At 41.4% G+C, this 26,256-nt stretch overlaps 1 protein-coding gene across 2 annotated transcripts in view; it reads right to left on the bottom strand.

The window, feature by feature from the left end:
* Nucleotides 1–26,256, bottom strand: part of SPIDR (scaffold protein involved in DNA repair) — a 198,914-nt gene that overhangs the window by 53,691 nt on the left and 118,967 nt on the right. For both annotated transcript variants that reach the window (XM_086472516.1, XM_086472517.1), the window contains 2 exons: nt 15,194–15,404; nt 13,104–13,354 (listed from right to left, as the gene is read on the bottom strand). In XM_086472516.1, the coding sequence (XP_086328642.1) occupies nt 13,104–13,354; nt 15,194–15,404 (462 nt within the window). The remainder of the gene's footprint in view (nt 1–13,103; nt 13,355–15,193; nt 15,405–26,256) is intronic.

The raw sequence follows: 26,256 nt of genomic DNA, 5'->3' as shown, positions 1-26,256 counted from the left end.
AAACTCCTGCCAGATTTGGTCAAGAAGATTTCACTTGGTTGCAGGGCATAGTTATGTACTATCCTACACTATCACAGCACTTGAGGAATGGGAAAATCCATGCTCTGGCCAGGCGCCCTGCCAGGGTCAAAAATGCCTCCTTACCTCCAAACCCATGTTCTGAATGTGCTGGAAAAACTAGCAAACCCCATCAGTGAAAGAGGACAGACAACTGACTCAGGGAAGGGGTTGGTCAGTCAAGATCTGGCTATGTTAAATTTGGCTGTATTAAATTAGATGTCACAGAAGCATGGACTTGGAGAAAACGCTAAAAACACCTTTGCCAAATGTTTGGAGGGGAAAGACATTGTTTTTTAGGCTACACAGCCCTGCAATACAGTATTTGATACACTGGTCTATGTCCACAATATCCAAAGCTAGCAGCACAATGCTGATTGCCCCAGCCATCTCTGTGGGAAAATTCTGTTGGATAAAAACCGCTTTTCCCAATTCTCCACATTCCTCCAGCTAAGTTCTTGCACAAAGGTTTTAGTTTCAGTCACAAGAGTATCAGGAACAAATGAGAAAGGACCATGAATGGCAGAACAGTCAATTCAAAACAAGCCCAAGGGCCAGCATGTGATGACACCGCATAGGTCGTTTCCACATCCATAATAAAAACTGCTTATGAAGCATTAAGGAGCATAGTAAGTATGAACAAAAATGTTTTCTATCAGATCACAATGAACAAAAGTCTCCAGCAGATTTACCAAATGGTACAAAACATTCCAGCACAATTTTGCTGGTTTGCATTAAAAGGAAGAATGTGAGCACATCAAAGCTTGACTTTGCCTGAGTAAGAAATTACTGTTCTGGCCCTCAAAAGACTAGCTGACTTCGAAATTGGAATGAACTTGTAGCCTGAAGGAACTGACCCACATTTGTAAAGGTACTGTGGGGCCAAATCACAGAAGACACTCTGCAGGGAGGTCTAGACACTGCTGATACAAGTTTTCCCACCTGTATGTTGAGGGTACAGCTGTAGGCTCTGAACACGCATAACTCAAGAGCTGTGCTTCCACAGTCTCACAGGGCTTTCAAGTGCTTGTCACATTCTTTTCAAGTGGATCATTAAGGGTGGTGTACCTAAATGGATGGGTGGAGGAAATTTATCTGAACAGGAGATTAGAAGTGATTCAATTTTGGGAGATAACCTGACTTTTTGTCTTGGTAAGACTATAACTCAACCATGTGAGTTGACACTGGCATCTGGGGCTACTCAGCAGTTTCACACACAGATACTGTTGTGCAGATGAAAAAGAATAGCATTATAAAGCTTCTCTTTGTGAACCACCAAGGTATAATTCTGACATGGTGACGGCTGATGTAATCAACTTTTTCATGAGGAGGCTAGGCTTAACAAGGCAAACTAAAGCTTTTTACAATCAACTTTTTTAATTCCCCTCAACTTGAAGAGCTCATCACTGACAATTGGTGGGACTGTGACAAAGACAAGAGGAATGGAAATTCATGCTGAAGCGGTTTTACAATGGCTCAGGAATCTCTTCTAGCCTCTGTAAATGACACTGCAAGCAGAGGAAAAAGACCTGCAAAGAAAAGGAATAGCAAGGACGGTCTTCAGTGCAATCTGCCTTCCTCAGGAGAAGAAAACTTGAGAGGGATGCCAGTCCTGAAACTTTCCATTCCAAAGCTTTAACTATTAAAATGACTAAATTGGCCGTGAGAAAGCAATAAGCTCATTCCACACCTTCTACAGAAATGCAAAGCAGAGCATAGACCAATTTTCCTACTTCTTCTTTAGGTGTCTCTGCCATGCCATGAGCTGTCAGAATTGTTTGGGGAACACTGACTGACCAGGAAAGGAAAGTGTTGTATTGATGCAAATACCAGAGACCATGCTGCTTGTCATACTGGAGCTCTAAAACCAGCACTTCTTGTGCCTTCCTCATTCTCTGTTTTGCAGTTGCTTTTGTTGTTTGTTTTTAAATACCCTTTTGACTAACTATCTTCCAGAAGAAGAGGGGAAAAAAAATAGAAAAAGCAAGAACTGGGAGAAACCAGAGAAGGATAGCTGAGCCATCAATTCCTCTGGGCCAAACCCTTAGGTCCAATTCATCCTGTGCTACTGCCAGCCACTTACATCATTCATAACAAAAAATTTAGCAGTCCAAACTGGTGTGCTCAAGACTTGCAGGAATACTGCTTATTCCCGACACATCCTAAAAGCTAAACAGAAAACACTTTTTGTATCTGCGTGGCTGCAAAGCATTATTTAAAAAGAATAGCTTTTAAACAAGCAATTTAAAGATGCAAACCTTATGATTCGCTGCACTATGAGTTTTTACACAAAATACCCTTGAATCCTGGAAAATTTGTTCATTAAAAAGGTGCATGCTGTTCTAATATATATCCCATGTCAGCACAAACAGCCTTCATGTAAACACAGAGCCATGAGTACCATGAGTAACAACTCTGTTTCCATCAGAAGCCCTTTATCCTGCGTAAGAGGTCTGCACGCTAATAGATGTCCTAAGCTAATGCTAACTAGCTACAGCTGGCTCGCAGCTATAAAAAGCATTAATGAAAACATAAATACTGACTTCTCCGCTTCCCTCAGCCCCTACGTCAAGGCTGCGCAAAGGCATCACTTTCCAAGTGGTCTGTGTGAATGAACTGGCTGCTCTGAACCAGCTCGCTCTGGTTCTCCCAACGTTGTTTACCGAACAGCGTGTGCAGAGACACACTGAGCACGGGGGACGCCGGGGGAGAGCCGAACCACGTGCCCACCCGCCTCGCCCAGCCAACCCTCCCGCAGCCCGGAGCTCTGGGCTTCCAGCGCCGGCTCGGAGAAAGGAGGGAGATAGCCACCAGCCACTGACCCACGGGCATAAAGCTGTCAGCCCACGCTGGAACTGGACGCAGCCCAGTTCCTACAATGTCTGACTGTGTTTTGCTGAGCACGACTTCGCTTTGCTGTACTGCTGCTACGAATTCGGTTGTCATAAACAGCGCAGGCAGCGACACACACGGAGCAGAGAAATGACACTTCATCCTTCAGAGCTCTGCGTGCTCTCAAAACTTACTACAGGATTTATATTTTCATTGTGCCAAACAGAAAACAAAACTGCAGAAAAAAGAGACTCAGATGTATCCAGCACATATACAGAAAAGGAAAACCCATCGATTTCTACTCAATGGAAAAAAGGAGGCATGCAACTCCAGGGTTGCAAAGTCAGACCAAAACATCAGGACACTGAAGTGCTACAACACTCAGCAATTTTTATTCAACCATGCTGCGCACACACACATTCTTCATTATTCTCTGACTACTGGACTGTTTATCTGCTATTTTAAAAATAGTTGGTTTTATCCTGAAAGCAATTACTTTGTCACCGTCTGCTTCTATTTATTTCAGCAGGTGACGTCAGACAGAGACAAACCCTTCAGGTCTTTGCTGGGAGGCCAGGCGTGCTGGCTCGCTATGCACTTGCTAGGCTAAGCACAATTCCTTCTAGTCCTGCGTCTGGTGGTTCCCAAGAAGTGTCACAAGCCAGCGTTGTACGAACATCAGCCCCCCTCAAAGGAAAAAGGGGAGGCTTCCTTTAGAAGCACATAAAGCATGCGGCAGGACTGCCTGTTTTCAGATTTATTTTCCATTTCAAAATACTGGATGTGTGTGCTAAAACCTCAGCTTCTGAAGTCCAACCAATAAGTAAGAATCATACCTCGCTTTTTTCCTTTCTCATTTTTAGAAAGGAAAGCCATTTATACACGAGGCTGAACAGGAAATTTTGGGTTCTTCACCCAAAAAGCTTAGAAACACTCAAAAGTACATTTATAAACAACATACCTTCTTTCCAAATACCATGATTCTTCATTCTTAATCAATGCATGACTTCTTAATATCCTCTGATTTGCACTACACAAACTGCAACCAGGTGGGTCACCCCCAAATCCAGCTGCTATGTATTTAACAGGGATCAAATGAAGGTTAGAATAGAATTTATTTGTCTATGCAGGAGTTTCCCAAATCGGACACACAGGTGTTATCCAGCATGGTGCAACCCTTTGCAAGCATTTAAAAATAAATTATCCGATTGCAGTTTGTTGATTTGCTGAAGTTACAACCTCTAAATCAGACGTAGCACGGCTTTTTCTTTGAGTTCTCCCCCTTCTCCTCGGTGCATGCAACTTGATTTCCAACTCATTTCTTACAAATCCATGACCCTGGCAGAGTCCCTCCCCACTTACACTGTTGAAGCACAAACAGCCTGAGCGCCAACGATTTTCCTGACTGTTGAGGCACCCACTTCAAATTCCTGTTTTCTCAGGATGTTATTGCTACAATTCTCCCCCAAAACCCTGGCAGTCCAAATACGGATGATGACTCAGATACACAGAAGCACCAAGGTATACATGAGCTCCTATCACAGATATTTTTAATCATGAATAAACAGCCCAGGCCGCAGTAAGAAAGTTTTGGCGGTTTTCAGCTCCCTTGCAAAGGAAATACACACTTACAATGAAATGGTAATAAAGAAATTAAAAACACTTTTGCAAAGATTAGGCACTACGTGTTTTTGCTAACAAGCTCTTCCACTTCCCATTCACGTTATGTTACTATGATGAGTTAATTTATAGCTCTGTCTTGAAGATGTGACATAACTTGCTGTTCCAATCCAATCAATTTCCTCGCGCTTACTCCCTCACGCCAAACAGAATTTACAAATTTTGGCATTTGTTCAGAGGCAGGGGAAAGTGCATAATCCCATCGTCATAGGACGACGACAAGAACATTTGTAGCTGTCCTGACTAGATCATATTCCAGTTCAATAGTGGGGGATGTTGGTGCCTCAGAAAGGAAATCCATAGCAGGAACTACACAGGCTCAAGTGAAATTAATGGGCAAATGGAAAAGGAACCAGGACAAAATGGCATTTTAATACCTTATGACCACTTTCATATTCCTCATATGAGGACCTCAGCTCCACGCACTGCTTCCTTCTCCTATGACCCACCACGCACTCCCACGCCTGGGACTCTGCTTCCATGATCCCAACCATAGTTCCCACCTTGGTGAAGCTGGGACTCCAGTGCAATCTCTTCTCTCTCCTCACTAATGGTGTGTTCCTTCCAGTTCCCCTGTTCATTCACTCGGAAACAGACGTGAACGTCTCCTTGGTGGTGGAGTCCCGTGGCACATGCTGAATCGGGACCACAACTGCACAGCCGTGGAAGGGACTGTACCCTATCTGCCAGGCTAAGTATGTGGCTGCCCTTGGTCTAGAAAAGTTGGGAAACCACTGAGAAATACGGAATAATTTTATACTAGGTAAGGATGATGCTGCTGTACAGGAGAAGACAAGATGAGGTCACACAGTGACAGCACAAGTTCCAACTGTCAAATTGCAGCACAAATGCACGGAGAGTGGAAACGTTGTAGAGACCTCAGTGCACCTTGCACTGGAATTTCACTTTTACCTGCTGTCTACATTCCTGTGTACGTGAAAGACAGCGGGCAACAACTTCCCGAGCGCAGGACCCACCACAAAGCCTGCCTGCTGCTTTCACTCCCACCCTTGCCTCCCTCCTTCCACTGCTGCAGACACAAGGCAGGCTACTGGGAGCAATCTCAGGTGGCTGTATGAGGTCAGCTCTCAGACGTAGCCCTTGCACCTCTAGTTGCACAGATCAGTAAGTGCCTCTGAGCTGGAGTAAGCAGCTGCACAAAGGTATTTACAGTTGGCGGGTGGTAACTGCCTGATGGCTCAGATTAGCACCTCCAGAAGGGCAGGATCTGGAGCTGCTTCTGTGAGATCCTTCTCAATGACTGGCATACCACGAAAAGTAAGAGAGCCAGAGTTGGGGAACCACTGATACGGAGAAACAGTTTTTAAAATATGCATATAAAATCCGGTTATCATGTGATATTGAATGAAACACAGCCCGCAATACAAAGATGACCAAAAATTACACTCTGCAGCTTCATGACATCATTGTTGGTCCATTTAAACACGAAACCTCTCTGAAATGTATTTTGCATTCTCTGAAATATATGTTGCTGACTGCCTTTGGCTGTGAGAAATGCACAAACCCAGCAGGTGCTGCAGCCGGTCAGGACTGGCACGTGAGCATAAGATAACTTTGTTAAGTGCATTTAGAAGTTGCATACCAATTTTAAACCACAGTGCTTACTGAAAGAACTAATTGCTTGCTGTATCTTAATCTTTTGTATTCTATAAAAGAAAGTGTATGAAAGCTTAAGACACAGATGCACAGGCCTATGTCCAAGCAATACTGTCCCTTTCAAAGGCTGTCTTAATTACTGAAGTGCGCCCATAATTTTATACCACACAGGACAGTGTATTCCTGACTCTATACTCTTTGAGACAAAAGACCTCCTTCTTCCCAAACGAGTAGGAGTATGTTTGTAACACCTTTCCAAGGAATATTGCTTTGCTATATCCAAATAGAAGCTTTTACAAAGCTGATGACAAGAAGTTATTTCTAAGAATCTTCCTTTTCTGAAACCCGCTATTGTATTAAATCTATGCTGATGCTTCTTTGCACACCTGCTTATCTATGCAGATACAGAAGCCTACGCATGCAAAGAGTGTCTACCTGCCCAAGTTGCACAGAAACTACATGCAATATTTGAGTGGTTAAATTTCTCTCCCGACTGTTAGCTCAGCGTGTGTCCACCTAGGCGTTTGTAACATTTATCACTGCTCATGGTCCTTGTCTTCTGTACTACGGCAGTGGGAAAACAAATCCTGGAGACACAATCTGGCTTTTACAAAAGCTTTTGAGAGCTCCAGCACGACTTCAACACTTCCTCCAAGTCAGGACTGAAGTCATGTAGTCAGTGAAAGGTAGGGGTGTAAAACAGAACATGGAGGATTTCTGCTCTCAGTTCTGTCAACCACGTTAACTTGCAGAGATACAAAAATTTGAGGAGAAGATGGGTCAAAACCAAGGGAAAGATTCCATACCTTTTACATAGGCCAACTTAGAATAATTCTTGACAAATAACAGGTGCTGGAAAATTACTATCCCTGGTTTAAACCAGACAACGTACAACAGCACATACCTTGATTGCGGCTCTAGGGCTGGAAAATTACCTTTTCAAATCGTTCACTTCGTACTCCCAGGACTACTCTCCACTATAGGATAACATAGAGGGGAGCACATCACTCTTCCAATTCCCCCATTTACATATTCCCTTGAAAACAATCCGTTGGGTGGATACAGCCATAAAACGGACAGCAGTGGGAAATGAGGTGTTCAGGCGCAATAAAGCTTCCTCAGCTTTCTGCAGCCCTGTATGCAATCATCAGATGTGGGAGGTGTGAAAAGTTAAGTGGTGGTGAATACACAACTCTACATAATGATGCTTCCGTACCATTTATCTGTGTTATTTACATATCTCTGCAATTTCTCTGTCATGGGGAATACATCCACAAGTAGAGCTCCTTCTTGACCAACAAAATGCTTGCGGCAGGGTGCGTAAGCATCTTCTGTGAACACACGGGAACTTCCCTGATCAGTCTAAGCACCTGAGTACGGAGGAAATCGAAGCTAGCAATCAGTTTTGCTAGATGCATACAAGAGGCTGCACACACAGTGTTGGCCATCTGACCGTTGGTTCCTCTTCCTGCCCATTTGCTTTCCAAAGAGACTGACTCCCTGTCACACTCGTGGTCTCTGCTAGCTACTATCTTCTTGAGCCTTTTCTAGATCAGCAGCTTTTACCACTGCCCTGACATATTTTAGAACAACAGCGAATTGTTTAATTGCCTATTCCCAGTGCAGGGCTGAAAACCAGTGGTGTATGTGGAGGGGTCCTTTTTTTTCCTTGGTACAGAGTATATCAGATAACAGTACTTTCACCTTGCCCTTGGACAGAATAAGATTATGTAAATATTTAGCACTGAAAAATAAACGGTAATGTCAAATTAACAAATTGTTGTACTACAGTGGCACTGGAAGAAGCCCAAGTTCCATCTATCTGTCTGCAGCATCAGCAGCAGGGAAAACAGACTTTCAGGGCTATCTGGGCAACAGCACGGGGAAGCTATAGTGTTAAATATATAATACGATTTAATGTCTCAGCTGGACAATGTGAAACCAAAGCTGTTTTTCCAGCAGTCTTTTGTCCTTACTCTTTGGTTTAGTGCCTCCAGTTCGAGAATTACAAATAGAGCAGGGCGGAGGCAAAAGGGAATAATCAAAGTCTTAACTGTGAATAAAAAAAAAAAAGAAAAAAAAAAGAAAAGAGACTTCAAAGCAGAAGCAGGTTACTAGACCTTGAACCGCAGCTGTAAGCAGAAATATTACAAGTCTGTCAAGTAACAATTAGAATACTTTGCAAGAATATTAAAAGCAGGTATCTTCACTTCTGAGAAGGGTCTGAAAAGGGGAAATCAGAGAAAACTTCTAGCTTATGGAGCACTCTCTGCTGCACTTCAGTTACCTATTTCCTGTTTATTTCCCACTTGAAAAATCACATCCCAGAAACATAATGTAATTTTTAAAAACTTGCATTTATGACCATTCCATTTAAAATGTTTTGCTGAAAAAAAAAAAAAAAAACCCAAAAACAAATGGAATGCTGTAAACAGATTTAAGTCAGCCACAAAAAACATTCTGACAGATGTTAGCATCTGTGAACATGGATCTTTCACGACAGTCCTTTCCAAACTGGGCTCTTTTCAAATTAGACGACCTCCGGGGGTTTTTCCTTGTTGTTGTTTATGTCAATACGCTTTATAAAACCTAAGCTAGGTTTTCTGTACCAGAAGGGTGACTTTTCAATATATTAGTCCACCTACTTGGAACGCTAGTTGCAGCACCTGACACTCAACTTTTAGTTGTGCATGCTGACAGACAGGTTAACCCATTAACTAGATTTGTGTTAAGATAAACAGCAAGCATCGTTAGAGGAAGAAAAAGAGGCAAAAAGGAAATCCAACTTTGAAATGAATTAGTTTTACAGGATAACCACTTGCCAATAAAACTGTTTTACACAGAATTACGTAGGAACAGACTGCTCAGAAACTTGCAACAACTTGCTAAAGCATAATGAATCCCAGCAACTGACTATCATGTTTCTGGGTGCCTGTTCAGAAAGAGAAATGTGACTTTCCCCACACTTCCATTTCTTCCAGCCACTCAAACGAATCCTCAGCTCTTCTAAATATTTTGCTCCCCAAGGGTCCTGCTTGCATGGTAGCAGGCCTCTCCACTGCTCTAAGATCTAGCAAACGGGAAACAAAATAAAGAGCAAAACCAAAAGAACTATTGATGACTAGTGCATAGAGGCAGATCATATTCTTTTTTTAAAGTAAATGTACTGTCTTTCTTTTGTTCTTGGAATAGAAAGTCATAGCAGGCTAGAGTGCTAATGTTCAGGTAGGAAGTAGGTCAAGACATATGCCAAGAGAAGCGAATGGAAAATTTCTCTAGTCACCCACAAAGACTCTAAAACGTGGATTCACAGCTATAGCTAGCGTTGTTTTACACTAGCAGTGGTTAGCTTTTCCTTCTTAATAGACAACACCCTTTTCTGCCCAGCCTCCTCACCCAAATCTTTCGAGCGCTCTGACCAGTTTAACTGCCTAATAGTCCTAAAAATGCATCTATTTTAGTTCCACCAACTACCACACAACCAACCCTGTCCTTTAAGGCATAAAACTGACCAGCTCTATTTTTTACTGAACTCACGTGGCCAGCTCAAAACAAACAGATACTGGCAAGAGCAAAATCCAAATTATACACTGCTTTATCCCAGGAACACAAAGTACAAGGCCGACGCAGTGAGTCAGACACCTCAGCGCCAGTGAGCTCCTCAGGTTGACTTGAGTCTCTTTGGGATCCTAGTACGTGTAAGCCAGGCCTTTTTCAAAAAGAGTCAAAATAATCGGGTTTAGACAAACATGTGTTGTGTCATTAGCAAAACTATCTCTCTCATCAGAGGGGAAAAGGCAGAAAAAAGTATGCCAGGAATGCTGGAAATGGGCAGACAGTCACAGCGAGTCATATTTTCTTCCTTTTTTTTCCCCCCCATGAAACTTCTTCAGCCTGAAAAGTCCATTTGCAAGAGCAGTTAATTACGGGGAGGGGGGGAAAGGCAAATGAGTCAACAGTAATGCAGGGCACGTGGGATCAATTTATGCCTGACAGAAGCCGGAGAACTTCTCAGCCTCTGCAATGATTTCTCAGTGTCCTTAGAAAATGCTTTAGATACTTCAGCTAAACAGACTTAAACCTATCAGACATATCCATTTGTCTATCACTAAAAGGCTGTATTCTATATGTGTATTTATAAAAAATAAAAGCCAGATGCATTTAGGGATTACTGTAATTTCTATGCTTTACCAGTGTTACTTTTAACCGATTAAATGAATCCATTTCCTTACAATGAAAACAGAGGTTTCTCCCACAATTTGCCAGTCTCTTTCTAGAAACTGGATGCCTTGAACAATACATCGCTTCCCCTGCTCCACATTTAATTTCATGCCTCTTTTCAGCTTACTGTGTTTTTTATGCTTCCCTGTGGCAACATCATCTAGGTTATTGTGGAGTGCTACAAAAGAGGATAGAGAACAAAAAAGCCTGTCTAAAATACAAATCAATTAACTATTTTTCTACCTTGATATCTAATTAGAAACTTTTGTTGAAGAAACAATGAATTATCTAACTCATCTTGCCTCATAAAATACAAACATTGCTTTCATGGCAGTCTTACTTTACAAAAAGAAGTTGACAAAGAAAAAAAGGGGTTTTTTAAATTACAAAAGAATGAGCCATCAGTGGGTTCAAAGGACTGCCAGAGGGCGTTGGACCCTTTTGCTCACTATCAGGTGACAGACACAGACATTTTTGATAGAGGAGAAAAGTCTCATGTGGATGCCTATCAGCCATGGAAATAGCAGCTGATAAAGCAGGACGAGGTGTTTTCCATTCCTCAGTCTGTAAAAGAAGTGTTCGTTCTGTTCTTTGCAAAAGAGAAAGCAGGTTGATTTTTCTCTCCAGGATCCAAAAGACAGTCTGATAGCTGGGAACAACAACCACCAAGCTCTTTTCTGAGCTGGGACATCTATAGAATTTGAGGAACTTCCAAGAGGCCTGTTCAGCTGCACGTGAGAATACCCAGCCACAGCGTGTACTCAGAAGGAACAGACTCTCATTTTTTATTTTATTTCTATTTCAAGTTCGACACAAGAAGTGCAATCTGAGATTTCTGTTTTCTTGCACCCCATTCCTGTGAAGGGTGTGGGCTCACGCAGGTTAACTACCTGAGATTGTGTGATTGTGAGTGAAGTGTACTTTCGGTTAAATGTTGGAAGGGAAATACGGAGAGGAGATGGTATTATCATTTGAATTCTGCTAGAACTGATGTTTTAAAAATCAGCTTGAAAAACAGACTGTCAGCTGCCCTGATTTCTGATCAAATATAGCCCTCTGGAAGAAAATCTACATGGAGGAATACTGTCCTCAAAACTCACATATTGATGCGGAGCTGGTAAAGTACTTTTCCTCTCACTTTCTAAAAAATATATATTATAGCAAGAATGAATTCAATATAAAGCAATGAGTTCACACAACAAGATATATCGATTACTTTTTAAAAAATAATGCAAGTTACGGCCAATATAACTATTATATGTAACAGCTTTTAAGAAATATTGGGCACAAGGCTGTTGACAATTACTTTCCTGTGGGTGATGACCAAGCTTGCATTTTAGGAAAGAACAATCTTCCTAAATTCCTCCTGGAGGGATTTTATTGATCAATGAGTGCTGTAAATTATCTAGTGGCTTACAAGGTAGCAAGAACTGGGAGAATTCCAGTATTTCAAAAGCTCAGGAAGAAGGACCTGTGAGCATGCTACTACCCACCAGCAGGGTGGCTTAGAGAAACTCAAATTCTTCAAACCTTTGAAGAATCCCTTCAAAGCCTACTGCAAATTACATCTGGAGAGTTCTCAATGGGACCTTTTCAACTAATTGCACATCACCATTCAGGTCCTAAACTCTGCAGGAAGAGACATCTAATGTCCTGAAAGGCTGAACTTCGAAGCTTTATATGAGCTCTGCCACTGTAACTCACTTCAGTAGGCTCCTGAGTGAAAACAAAATCAAACGTATCTCACATTTCAAAATTTTAAGCCACATGAACCAAAAGTTAGTGCAAAACCAAAGGAAGGAAATGCAATAATAGGCACAGTGATCTCAGACCCAGAGCTGCTGAGAAAGTCTTTGAAATCAGTCTTTGGTCTCAAACCTTGAGGATCATAAAAGGAGAAGGAAAGGATTCAACAGTTCAGTACTGGTCGGAAGGGAAGACTGTGTCTGGCTTTTGTACTTAAGAAAACAAGGTCCCATTCTTGATTGCCTACACTGAAACCAGACTAGTGTTAGGATGAAGCTAAACCCACTGGCCTAAAGCTGTATGCTCCATGGGGTTTGCATATAAGATTTCTGCGTTGATGGTAATCTTTTGACACCAGATCACTTTTTACTACAGAGGAGCTGAACTGCTGTAACCTCCAGATTTCCAGAAGCCAACAGGAGCTTTTTCCAGTGGCTTCTCAATGGAAGTCTGCATGTGCACATCTACGTTTCTCTAATGGCATCTCGGTAAAATCCCCATTTTAGAAAAGCCTTTAGTTTCTCCATCTCTCCATGTATTTCTCTTTCGCTTCAAAAGACCACTCTATGTGCATAACTTACTAGCAGAGCATACTAGAGACTGAAATAGCTAAATGGGAAGTCACAGTTATTCCATGAAACTCAAGGAACAGTGTAAGATGTTATTGATTATCACTGGTTTTAAATTAACTTCCCATTAATTCGTTTTCAACCTTCCTGTCACCTGTGGAAGGCATGAACTATAGACAGATCCTTCCCTCTGGGCAGGACTACTTCTCACACGATACCTATTAAAACACAACACCACTTCCATCAAGAGACCTGTGCCTTGCTAAGCATGCTTATTCCCTGCAAGCTGATGACTAAGAATGACATTCCCAACTCCCTCCTCTTCGGCTTCTCATATATGACAGCCTCAACAGGAAAACTCCCAGGCATCTTATTACTCACCTAACGTTTGGTGGATCTGAATTTATGATGGGCGTTGCACAAAAAGGCTTGTTTCCTTCAGTGTGGCTTCTGTAACCTTCTCTTGCAGGCAAACAGTACACCCTTTGGATAACGACTCGTACCTGCGCTTCTCTCCATCCCACCGCTCCTTGGCTTTCCACCATTTCAAGCAGAGAATCATTAACAGCACTCCGTGCTGAGGGATGCTGTTCCGAATCACAGTTGTTATGGATTTGTGGAGCACAAGAAACCTGGTGAAGGAAAACCCATTAACAGAAACATTTCAGGGGACCTTGAAACTATGTAGTGCTAGAGAGTAAAACTTCAGCATGGAAAATCACTGCAAGAAGTGCAAAATCAGTTTCAAAATACTTACTGCACCTAAACTAAGTTGCAGACTAATGGCCAGAATTTATTATGGATTTTTAACGAACACTCAAGAGAGTTGAGCACACAGTGCTCTCCTGTATTTAACTGGTGCTCTGGACTGAGATGACTTGATCCATGAGAGATGAGGGTGACACCAGCAGGAAACCAGAACTGATACTAGTATTTGTGATTCTTCCCCTTGAATTGAGTTTCATTTTTAGTTCTTCAATGTCCTGTTCCTTCCTCTTCTAAAAAGGTGGTAAAATCCATCTTGAATGCTTCTGGACTTTCAGATTAAGTGGAAAATGAACAGGTGTCTAGGTTTGTAGACATCAAGTTAGTCCTCAGATTTACACATTTCTAAGTAAACTGTTTCAATGTAAATAAATTAAATGACTAATGAAAAGTATAAAACTTGAAAAGTACAAACCTTAATTTATTCTTTCACTACTTCCAAAACATATTTTATGAATAAAACCTTCAAAATAAATTTTATGAATAAAATTATGCTAGATTTTGCCTTAATCTACATCAATAATTTCATTAACTTTATTTTTAAAATAAATCTCTCTTAGCAAAAATGGTGTGCATTCATAGACTAACGTGGTCTATACATACAGGCTCCTTCCCAGCACAACCCAAATTTCTGTTTTGACAACGAAACCCGTTTTTACAAAAAGCTGGGTGCCACGAAAGGCTTTCAGGCTATTACAGATTGTGCTGTTAAGTATTATCCAACAGTAGAAAAGGAGAATTTGCAGTATTTAAAACAAAAATTGTGGTACGACACTACCCTTTGTCTACAAAGTGGTTGCAATAAAACTTGTCTACTGAGTTTTAAATGAAGCGGTTTTGTTTGCTAGGAACCATGAGGGGAACAATTAAATTGTTCTGGTTTTCGAATACCACAGTAGAAGCTTTTTAGGAGGTAGAGTTGAAGCAAGAGAGGAGATTAGGATTTGATTTATCTAACTGTTTCATTCCCAGGCATATAGTTATATCTAAGGCAAATACAAAATGTTGACACTCGGTGTTGTTCACCAAACTTGTAGGGCCAAACTTCTCAAATATTAAGAATTACTTTAGGTGGCCAATAGAAAGCCTTTACAAGAGCCTCACTTTCAGAAGGTGCTGGCACAAACTATCAGAAAACCAGATCCCTTAAAATACCTGAGCTTGTACAATGACAGCTAGACACACGCACAGTCAGCAGTCATTTTAGTATAAACAAAGTCAAAATAGGAAAGAAAACAAATTGAAGGGGCGGGAAAGGGGGGTGGTGTTACCCATTGATGCTTTAAAGAAAGGATAGGATCAATTAGGAAATAAGTTACAAAACAGGAGCGGGAAAAGAGAAAGTTTATTTAAAATAATATCTTGATCGAGTTAGCAGAAAACAGATTTTATTTCAAATAAAGCTTAGCTATTCAGCTATAAAGAATAAGAGAAAAACCAATGAAAAACCAAGCTACTATTACTATTTAGCACAGTAGTGAGACTTCAGCAAAATAACTTCACAGCAGTTCAGCATTTGGATGGGCCAAAAGCCTCCACTAAGAAAATATTATTAAAATAAACACTGCATATTATTCAGCCTTGGCTAAAGGAAAGGGGAAACTGAACAGGTCAGTAATTTAGAATGTTGGTTTTTGTTACGACTTGCAAACATCTGCTCACCAACTTCTTACCAAGCGCTAAACTGTGAGCCACACAGACCTTACCTGATTATCTGAAGATTCCTGGCATAACTCATCATCAGGGTCATCTAGTCGGAACGTCTGTGCCAAAGATATAATGTTCTTCCTAATAAGCATCTTCGTAAGACCATATGTCTTCTCTCTTGTTTCTGAATGTTCACTGAGTAGCACCTTCTGACTAAAATAGGTATTCATGATAACAGGAACATCTGCACTTTTGAGAAGCAGTTTTTGCCTGGAAAAAAAAAAATAACTTCAGTGGCATCAAATCCATTGCAAATTAAACTATCGATAAACCCTATTTTAAAACATATGTTGTGTTGTATTTCTCTCCTCTTTTTTTCTATAGTTACCACCAAAACAGTCAAAGGTGTGTTATCCAAATTGCCGATAACCCACCCCATAGATACCTTCAGCGTGGATCAGCCCTGTTAGCTCAGGCATAGCCCTGGGCAGGTGGAGCTCCGCTGCATCCAGGGACGCCACCTGGAAGCCGGCTGAGCTGAAGAGCCCCGTGAACCCCATCTGGTGTCACACAAACGCTACGTGGTGTCTCGGCGCAGAACCAAGAGCACCAGGAACCCCTGCACACAGTTCCTGAGGGGAGAGGCACGGACAAAAGATGATTAATCCCGCTCTGTGTTCATTCAGAGCGCTGGCTCTGCTGGACCCAGCCTGACCCTTGCAGACCAGGACATCCCTCTCTGGTCAACGCTTTCCACCAACCCAAATTCATTCTCACTGCAGCCAGCAGCAAGCTGTCCCTTCTGCTCCTTCTCCTCTCTTTTTCTAAAAGCAAAATCTTACGCTTTCACTGTGATATGCCATATATTATTGCCTGTGTGTTTGCTGCTGTCATAAACGTGCTCTCCAAGACTCAAGTTTTGGTCTCTAGTGCCAATGTAAATTCCCAAACAGCTTCACATGCAGCGATTCCTCACCTAGCAGTTTAAGGTAACAGTTGCAGAATCTCTAAACACACCATAATTTAATGCCAAAGCACATCTTCTTGTCGGGATTTTTTCATCTGCTAGTATCACAATCATACATTTAGAAATAGGCTTTTTATACTATCAGGATACAAATCTAATGAAGTCAGCTAACAAAAACAATCAGTAACCTCATTTTCTAGAGACCATCAAAACAGAAACAAAATTCACTTTGTGACTTCACTGCAGACTGTGTTTTTCTGCTATTAGACTTTTACTGCTTGGGAGTAAAACAAGGCCTCCTGCGTTGGCAGCAAAGCTGAGCTGACCTGAGTTCAGAAGTAACCTCAGGACTTCGGTCTCTAGACTGCTCAACAGTGGTATTAAGCAAGTTTTCACATCTATGACACTGTTTGTCAAGATGGAACCATAAAAAGTTGAAAAGCAAAGCAAAACAAAACAAAACACTCAAACCCACTTATTTCTGATCTCAGTCTATACAAGATCTTGACCATGGTCTGTTTTATAACAGCCTCCTTCATTCTTTAGAGAGTGCATAGCTAAATTGAAATGAATGCATTCATATTTTCAAAGGCATAGGAAGAATTGCAGCAAGTTATTAAATATAATCCTCTTTTTTTATAATTAGGAAAATAATGCAACAGGAAAATCATCTCTGTCTTTTAGAAAAAAAGTATGCGTGTAAAACTAAGCTTGCCACTTAAAACTATCAGTCATACACATAAATTGTAAAAAAGATGTATTGCTTCTATCTGTGAATGCTCACGGAAGTTAGGATTTGAAGCAGAAAATTCGTGAAAAGTTACAGCATAAAACTACGCACTGAACTTCACCACGACGCCTTACTGCCATCTGTGAGCCCTTCAGGTCTAAGGCAGCAGCAGTTCATCCCTAAGGGACGGAGTCCCTTGACTCCAGGTGAATTTGCTAACAAAGGTCTCAGTTAAGAGGAGCATGACAGTAGCTCACAAGGCTGCCAAATAGACATTGCCTGCTAATTTTCTGCATTGCAGGATTAAAACTGAGGAATTAGCTTTGTCAGCAAACCAAGACACCTCCGATCTTACGAGACTTTTAAACTGTCAGTACCCCCTTTTTTTCTAAAGCACAAAAATGTACATGAAGTTTGTTGCAGATCTCAGAACAGTTTGGGCTGCCTTTATATGCAGATGTGGAATGAAAATTTTAGCACCTATTTTCTCAAGACATCTGTGCTCCGACCCAAAGTAAACAGGAAATCTCTCTGAACACGAGACTGTTACGTCACTAATGTCAGAAGAATGTTTGCTTGATCTAAATCATCTCATTCTCTAAAAAAATACTGACGTTAGTAGCAAATCATTTGCAGGAACTCTGAGGTTTATGGTTTTATTTTTATTTTCCTGTGCAGATATATGATCAGCTTTTTTTTTTTTTTTTTTTTTAAGGCAGGTATGTTTTACTGACACCCAAATGACAGGCACCATGGTTTTGCTATGCCTATGCATTCCCTGCCTCAAGTGCTTTTAAAAGCACCAAGAGCTTTCTTGGCTCAGTTTTCATCACACCTTTACACAGGTAATGCAGAAATTAATTGCTACACGGCATTTCCACAAAGCAAAAAAAGGGACATATACACACTTTTAGGAGAAGGTCCCCATTTCTGACCTGCAATTAGTTCACTAAAAACACTCTCCTTAAGGAATCATTTGGTTTAGACCTGCACAGGTGCCCACAGACTTAGCAGTAACTCTTCGGCTAGGTCAGAGGAATAATCACAGCGATCTACTTAAATCTTCCCTATTTCTCAATGGATGGTTCTTCCCAATAGAAAGTGAAAAGGACCAGCAATGAATAGAAGCAATAACCAATTGAAATAAGAAAAAAGTTTGTAATAAGCCTACTATTTTGTGTACAGGTAGATGGCTAAATGGAAATATTTTATAATTATTTATACATATAAATATATATAATATATAAAATAATGTATATTCTGTCTGTATAATATACAAAATAATGTATATTGTCTCTATAATATACAATAAGGGTATATTATATATTATTCCCAAGTTTTTTAAACATATATTCTTCAATATGAAGAATTATTAATAGAATATTAATTAATTGAATAAAACCTCTGCCCTTTTCCAGAAATTCAGAAATTCTTCCTAGTATTGCTCAGCTCAAACAAGCTCTGCAGGATGGGGATTTTGATCACCATCATGGCAGAAAACGCTGCATTGCCACTGTATGTTGCTCATACTGTTCTCTTTGCAACAAAAGCAACCATGTTAGAAACACACACACATGCCTTAATTCTTTTTGTCTGCTTAAAAGATACAGCCTAGGGCAACCAAAGCCTATCAAGCTGGAACTGTCAGGGGGAAAAAATACCCAAAATCACTTCCCCAAGCAATCCCTGCGGTCCTGAGCTGCGTGTGTTGCCCCTGTGCCCAAGACACCATAACTGATCCCCTCAACCTCCCGTATCTGCTCCAGCTGCAGATTCCCTACAGCCAGAAGCAGCCCTGCTCTGTAGGATACAGAGTACATCGTCTTAACAGAGAAAGCGTTAAATGGGCATTTCAAGTCTTCTGTGACCTCTCTCAAGGTCTGGTTCAAGATCAACCTCTCTCACCTCTTTCTTTTTTTCTATCACCTGCTTCATTATATTTAAAAGCTTATTTTCAAAGAATGAGGGACATCGTGTCATTTGGCAAATCACACAGAGACAATGGAAAGAAAATAAACTTCACTACAGTCTTAAAAAAACCCAAACACCTCTCTTGTACTCTCTGATTTTCTTCTTGCTCAGCAAAGTACATTTAAAAGTTGGATTAGCAGCCAACTTCCTTAATAACTGCCTTTAGAGGAAAGGTCGTTTGTAATGACCTGAAGTAGAGAATGTGAACTTTTTATACTACAGGGCATTTTTTTTCCTGGTATGTAGACAATCAGCAATTGCCGTAACTGGTCACATGCTAAAGGAACATGAGGCAATAATGTTATTTTTTTTCTTTTCCAGCAGCAGCTTGCTTCTCTCTCCAAGGACGTAGCTTGCTTTTTCTCTTCCTCCCTCCTATGATGAAATGGCTCGCTGGCAGAGCAGAAGCAGGAAATGTCCTTGCCTACTTCTCTGTTAGTTGTGGTCTATCGCTATTCCAGATACAAAACCCTGCAGACTTCCAGCATGGCATGGCATAAAGTAGCTGAAATTTCAACTTGAGGCAGGGTCTTAACCCCGCTGCCGAAGAGTCGGCGGGTTGGCACCGGGGTCTGCCCCGCGCAGCCCATCCACGGGCTCAGCCAGCGGGAAGTCGTGCCTCTACGGCAGCAGCGAGCTCACAAACCACACGCTTCCGCCCCGTTGTGCTGACATCAAACGGCAGTGCTGGTTCATGAACTCAAGATGACTCTGGATCACTTTAAATTAGAGAACATATTTTTTTGTTTGCTCTCCCTGGGTATTTTACTGGGCTTTTTTCTTCTTTTCTTTTACAAAGTATAAAATGCCTAGAGCGTTTTTTTTTGAAGAGTACATTGCATTAACTGAACACTCTTAACATTTCAGCGACCTACAACATGCACTGTAATGATGAAACAGCCTAATTTCAAGTCTCAGAACAATGATTTCTGTGTAAAGAAGGTTTAACACCCACCAAGTAGAACTGCAGTAGTACATGCAGCATCAGAGCATGACAGATCCTCACGCTGCTGCCCAGAAGCATGAGGAATCATCCCCCATAGGAACACCGTACAGGGCCCATCCCTAACTTCCTAGGAATCGCTTATTTTTTTCCCATATGGAGGAAGTTGCTCACGCTGCCTGTCGCCTGGGGTTGAGTGCCATCTGCAGTGTTTCACCTGTGAAAAATTGTAACGTGTCCAAGAAATGCCTGAGCACTGAAAAAATGACAATAATTAAAAAACCCCCGGATTTCCCAAGTCCAGACAGATCTCTGCCTACCTACCACGCAAGGACGACAATTATCTTCCCAATACGTAGCCCAAATTGAAGAGCCATTTGGAACAGATCTCCCTCCTGTCATGCCTAGAGATTGCCCAAACACAGAATTTCCACCTATGAGTAATCTCACCACCCTTGTGTGAGCCTCCATCAGCGGCATTTACCACCGCTTGAACGATCTGTAGGAATACTGCGCTTGCCAGTTCGCACTTCCATAACGCAAAACTTCTTCCCCTGCCCCAACCTCAAAAGACAGAAAATAAAAATCAGCTGGGGTCTCTTTCTTTGAAATTATCTTATTCAAAGCAACAGATTCTTGTGGGACAAGTTCTCAAGGATGATGGTACTCTTTTCTCCATGAAGATATAGCATTAACCACCTAGACCAATGTCCAGAATCATATATGTCAAATATACAACTCCCAGCTGTGTCAGGTTTCCAAAGAAATGTAGCTTCAGCATCTCGGAATAGCAGCTGTGCAGAAGATGTAACAATACAAATCTACTCAAGTTATGCCTAAAATGTCTACTTTTAGAATATGGTGCATTTTATTTGTGAATAGCTAGATATTTGTTTTGTTCCCCTACTGGAAAAATATTTTGTCTGAGGACTCATTCCATAAATACAACACAAAGAAAAGAATACATAGCTATCAAATATATATATTATTTTAACCAAATCCTTACCACTTCTCACTCAATCTTAAGTAAAAAGCAAACTCTGAGGAAATCAGTAAAACAACACAAGTAATGTTTATTGCAGCATAAGTTATTTTTGCAAAATAATATTGTACTTTTCAACAAAAAGACTTGTAAACCTAAGACACCACTCCAGCAAGAAATTATGGTACACAAAGGCAACATTTTTATCACTGTATCATTTTACTAATTTCAAAGTAATCACATAAACTAACCACTGCCTTGCCATAGTACTGCCTTTTGAAACGTGACGCCCTGTAGCACGAAAAAAAGTTGTATGGAAATTTTCACATTTAAGAAGAGCACTGCTATAAAAAGCTTGTGGTTAACATTATGCGCTATTCTATCACACGCCCAGTGCTCTCCCCTCTGCAGGAAGGTGCACCGTCTGCTAACTCAAGAGGACATACAGGTCTTCTGATGTAGGAAAGCACAGATGGACGGCAAGGCAAATCTCATCCACCCCCACGAAATGACTGTAGTACCAGGCTTTACCAAGACTGGAAAGTCGGGAACTTTCTCAGAGCTGTCCAGCTTGGCTACGAACAAAGCACCTGAAATTTCTAGCCTTCTGGACCACAATTTATCATGACAAAGCTTAACCTTTGTCACCACTGAACATAAAATTCCACTCAGGCTGCACTTACATAGATACCGGCACAAAAACAATCTCTTGATCTCATTGCGGTAATAATTTGAGAGAATTTGCTGAAAGTCCACATCCTCTTTGGGCACGAAACATTTTTAATAGGTGTAGATTTCTATTATTAAAAAACCTGCACACAACAAAGCATTAAATGAAAGCTGCTCTAAAAACAAAACAAAACAAAAACACTCCCCCCCCCCCCCCCCCCCCTCAGTATGAGGGTGTTACAAGTAACTAGGGAGATATAAATATCATGGTTATCTTTTCATAATCAAGATGTTATGAAAGAATTCCAGTCTCTGTGTTTACCCCATATATCAACTTGTGTCTGACCAGCCATGAGCTCATTACTCAGACAAGGACTTCTCTCTGTTCCCAGTGCTAAACTGCACGTAGGGTTTGAGGTGACTGAGGGAGGATGGCTGGAGCCCCGGAAAGTCCAGGGATATGTCGGAGGGATTCTGAAAGACGAAAAAAGGGAAGCTAGCAAAGTGACATCACATTAAAACTTGTGGTGAATGTTAGAGATAAAATTGGCCGCACTGGTGTGAGATCAGGGGCCCATCTACCCCATACTCCAACTTACAGCAGCAAACAGCAGACGTTTGCAGAAGACTATAAAAATCAAAGCAAGTATCTAGTGAAAGTTCTCCAGAACGCTCTCTAATAACTTCTAGAAACTTTCAGCTTAGGGACTTCCTAAGGCAGAAGTAGTATCTTTGTAGTTAACAGTCCTTGGCAGACTTTTGGAGGAACTTACGTGCCTGCTTTGTGACCATTTGTACACTTACAGCATCCACAGCACTCTACAGTCTAATTACACGCATGTGAGAAACCACTTCCTTTTATTTGTTTTGGTCTGTCACCTAGTGGTCACCTTGCTGCCCCCCACTTCTTGCTTTTAAGAGGCTGTGAACAATCCTCCTTCTCGATGCACCTCCTAATACAGACTTTATCACATCCTCTCCCAGCCAGTGCTTTTTCAAGGTGAAGAGCCCTAGTCATCTTAGTCACTTCTCATAGGGAAGCTGCTCCATACCTCTCCTTGTCACTCTTCTCTGATATTTTTCCACTTCTGCTACACATTTTTCGTTCAGGAGACTGAATTTCCAAACTGAAAATGCACCACGAATTTCTACAGTGACATCATGATGTTTCTGACTCCATTTCTGGTTAAGTCTTACCATTCTATGTATTTTTCTGATTTCATTAGATGAAAACTAAGCTGACATAATAATGAACTTATCAGACATTAAAAACATATTCCTGGATCCTAACAATCCAGAGTCCATCATTTTATACGTGCATTTGCATTTACCCACAACTTTCTAGTAAGACCTCCAGCCCTAGTTCTACAGCACTCTACAGCAGGATGAACATATTCCCCTGTCCCTAGGATTGTGAGGACCACAGTGTGCCATTGAAAAGGAAGGAAACCTGCATAGTATGCTGTTCTACAGAAGGTATCCAATTCTTTATTTCCTCCGTAGGCACCATGACACAATGGAGATTGGAGGCAACAGGTTACACCAACAACTCCTCTGCCTGTGATGGAAAGGTAAGGAGTGCGGCCACTCCACCACTGTCACACAGCATCACCACTCCTGAGGTATCAGAAGAAACTGCTTCTCAGGCCAGAAGAGCTCTGCAATATCCACCCAAGCAGCTGAGGGCCATGGGTTAGTGAAGAACTTGAGGTCAGAAGTTCTGACCATGGAGAGTCAGGGTACTTGGTTGGTTGGTTCAAGTCTGGCGGACTGTGGGAGAAACTTTAACGAATAAATCCCATTTTAAAGCACACCGTTCAACGTTTTGTAGAGATTATTAAGAACACTACCATTTTCTCCCATAGAGGTTTGGCATTTGCTACTGGCAAAGACTCTTTACGAGTCCATGCCTGCACACATGCTCACAAGCGTCTTCACAGGCACAGTAGCAAGAACAAATACCTATCCCGGAGCAAACTCTAGCTGTCAGAAAGATGGCTCAATAAATGCATTTGCTTTATTTTATTTAAGTATTTTATTATTAAACCTAATTTAAAAAAAAAAAAAAAAAGCCCCAAACAACACAACTACAGAACAACCAAATAACTCCCATCAGACATCAGACTTGTACTCCTCTCTTGTTCTGGTACTCATCTCTGGGCACTCTCTGTTGTGTCTTGGCTAGGACATGGAGCAAGACCAAGCTCTGGTCTGGCCTGGTGAGGTGACTTATACAGACAAATCCAGTGCTATCAGCACGTTACTACAGGGAGCACAGCCGAAAGCAGCAGTAGCTGTGGGTTCCCTGGTAACCCAAAGGGGGTCACAAAAGGCAGCGGGAGCTTGCTCAGTGCCACAGAGCACAACGGCAAAGATGACGACTCCCTCTGAGCTGGTCAAACTCTGCCTCAGCAAGAAGGTGGGCAGCAGCAAACCCCACAGGAAGGGGCTGGACCCCTGGCACAGAGCTCCAGAGGTCCTTAGGCAGGTTGTAGTCCGGGTTTACCTGCACCGTGGTCCACTTCAGGTTTATTGAGCTGAGAAAAATCAATTTTTTCACTGTATTTGCTGCTACCGTTGATAAATGTGTAACAAAGGTAAAGGCGGTGTGGATAAGCCAGGTACCACAGAAATCTGTTTCAGGCAAAGTCCTGCCGGCAGTAATCCACGCACCACGGTCATCGGTGAAAAGACAGCAATGCTAACGGCCAGAGTGGGAACTTTTTTACTGAAACATCCTGGTGTAGACACAGCCTGAGTGAAACTTTCCGTGCAAGGGAAGCCCAGCAGCTCAGCCTGCCACAGAAACACTGCTCTTCTGTGATAAACAAAATACCTTTCTTCTTTACAGGGTGGAAAACAGCCCTCAATAGTGTACATACTTTAAAGTTATCACTCACATGGATTATTTTCAGAGAGCTTCATTTTACTCCCGTGTAACAGTACCTATCTTCTCCATTAAATCACAATAGATGGATTCTGTGGCATTGCTCTCTCACAGTTGAAACAAGGAAAACTCCTCTGAGAAATAACATTTAAATTCAACATTCTCCTGTCTTTTGTTCCTTTTTTAATCAAGAGCAATCCCAATATTCCTGCATTACTTTAACGACATAATTGTATAGAACAAGCAGAAACGTCTCATTCTAATATTGAAATCTTATACTGGTGGCTCCAGATCATCGCTTAACTTTCGGTTTGTTTTATTTCACTGAACAGTTGCAGTGACAATTAGCCACCAGATCACGTCTGGGAGAACTCTCATACTGTACCATGCTATTCTTACATGCCCAAATTTCTTTTTTGGATTCATGTAAGAGGGCTGGTGACTCAGCAGAGCAAACTCAATAATGCAATGAGATGGACGAACCCCTGGATTGCTTTTTTGTGATCCCATCAGCCTTCAGAGGCTACAGAGCTTCAGCATGTTCTAGGTTTACTTTTCCATTTCAAAGAATATTTACTTCTGTAAGGAAACAGTCTTTTCTGCTTCAGATAGAACAAAAATTACACAGGTATAGTGGAAAGATGAAAGCCCTTACTATTTTAAAACAAAAGTACACACAGCTCTGCTTCTAAGTTTCTTTAAAATACTTCAACATCCACCAACCCAATAAGACGAGTTTACCTACCACAGTTCTCTGTGTTGCACAGTCATATGAATACAGCTCCTTGAAACTCATTATAAGCCAAGCTGAAAGAAGGGGGACGATACCAGACAAATCATTACAGAAATAAAACCTAAGTACAACTTTTTCGGAACAAGAATGAGTCCTATATTTTCCTGGAGGACCCAAAAACCAGAATTGTATCCTGAGTCACTGCTTGAAGCACTATCATAAACATAGTAAAGCTTCTACAAGTCTGATAAAAACACAGCCACCAAAACAAGGGGCCACCAATAACCTTTAAAAATTGGGAAGTGTCCTGGCAACAATGAGGTTGGGACATACGGACACACGTGAAGGGCTGGTTCTTGGACAACCCAGCTAAAAAGCTCTGTAGAAGCAAGAACTTCCAAGGGAAAGGAGCATTTTGGAGTACGGGTATCTCTCACATCACACCCAGCCCTCCCCTGGCGAAAAGAGCAGAGACAAAGCCTTGAGGTTGTGGGAAAACTGTGAAAACATACAGATTTTGGAGAAAAACAGTGAGAGAGACAGAAAGGAGAAGGTGTGCCATCATGGAAATCTTGGCCCTGGCAAAGCAAAAAAAACCCTGAAGTTTAAAGTGAGAATGACATTCCAAGGACCACAGCAAAATTAGCCAGTACAGAGAAATGTTTGTACAATAAAGGGTGAAATTACTCGCCTACACACACATTTCCCAAGCAAACAACTGTAAGTTAATCGGGGGCTTAAATATATCCTGTATTGTTTAACAAAGGATGGGATCCCTATTCTCAAGCCTGGAAGCTGCATACCAAGCTTCAGAAGCAGGGATTTTGCAGCCAAATTTGAAAACCTGAGAAATAGGAACCTAAAGGAGGAACTGCTGCCTGACTGCTCATAAAGGAATCGTCATGCATTTTGTTTTTCTTTTCTATACTTTTCACTCTGAACGTACCTTCACTAACAGCAAATACAATATCACTGTACCATACGCCAGGCTTTAAGCTACATACAGAGGGTCAAACCATCCCCTGTTTTTGAGTCATATGCTAGCACAGGCAAAACCAGGAGAAAAAAATATTTGACAAAACGACCTGCCTTCCCTCCTGACTACTCCCACTACAACTGAAATATTATTGTTAAGAAACCATCTTTTAACTCCAGCAGAAATACGTTTGTGCCAGCTGATACTCATCCCTACATAAGCCGAAATTCTTCATTTTTTCCCACTGATGGCAAGACCCTCCCT

This window comes from Leptosomus discolor, chromosome 13, assembly GCF_034619465.1.
Source record: "Leptosomus discolor isolate bLepDis1 chromosome 13, bLepDis1.hap2, whole genome shotgun sequence".
NCBI lineage: Eukaryota > Metazoa > Chordata > Aves > Leptosomiformes > Leptosomidae > Leptosomus > Leptosomus discolor.
This window is presented reverse-complemented; position numbering and strand designations above follow the sequence as displayed.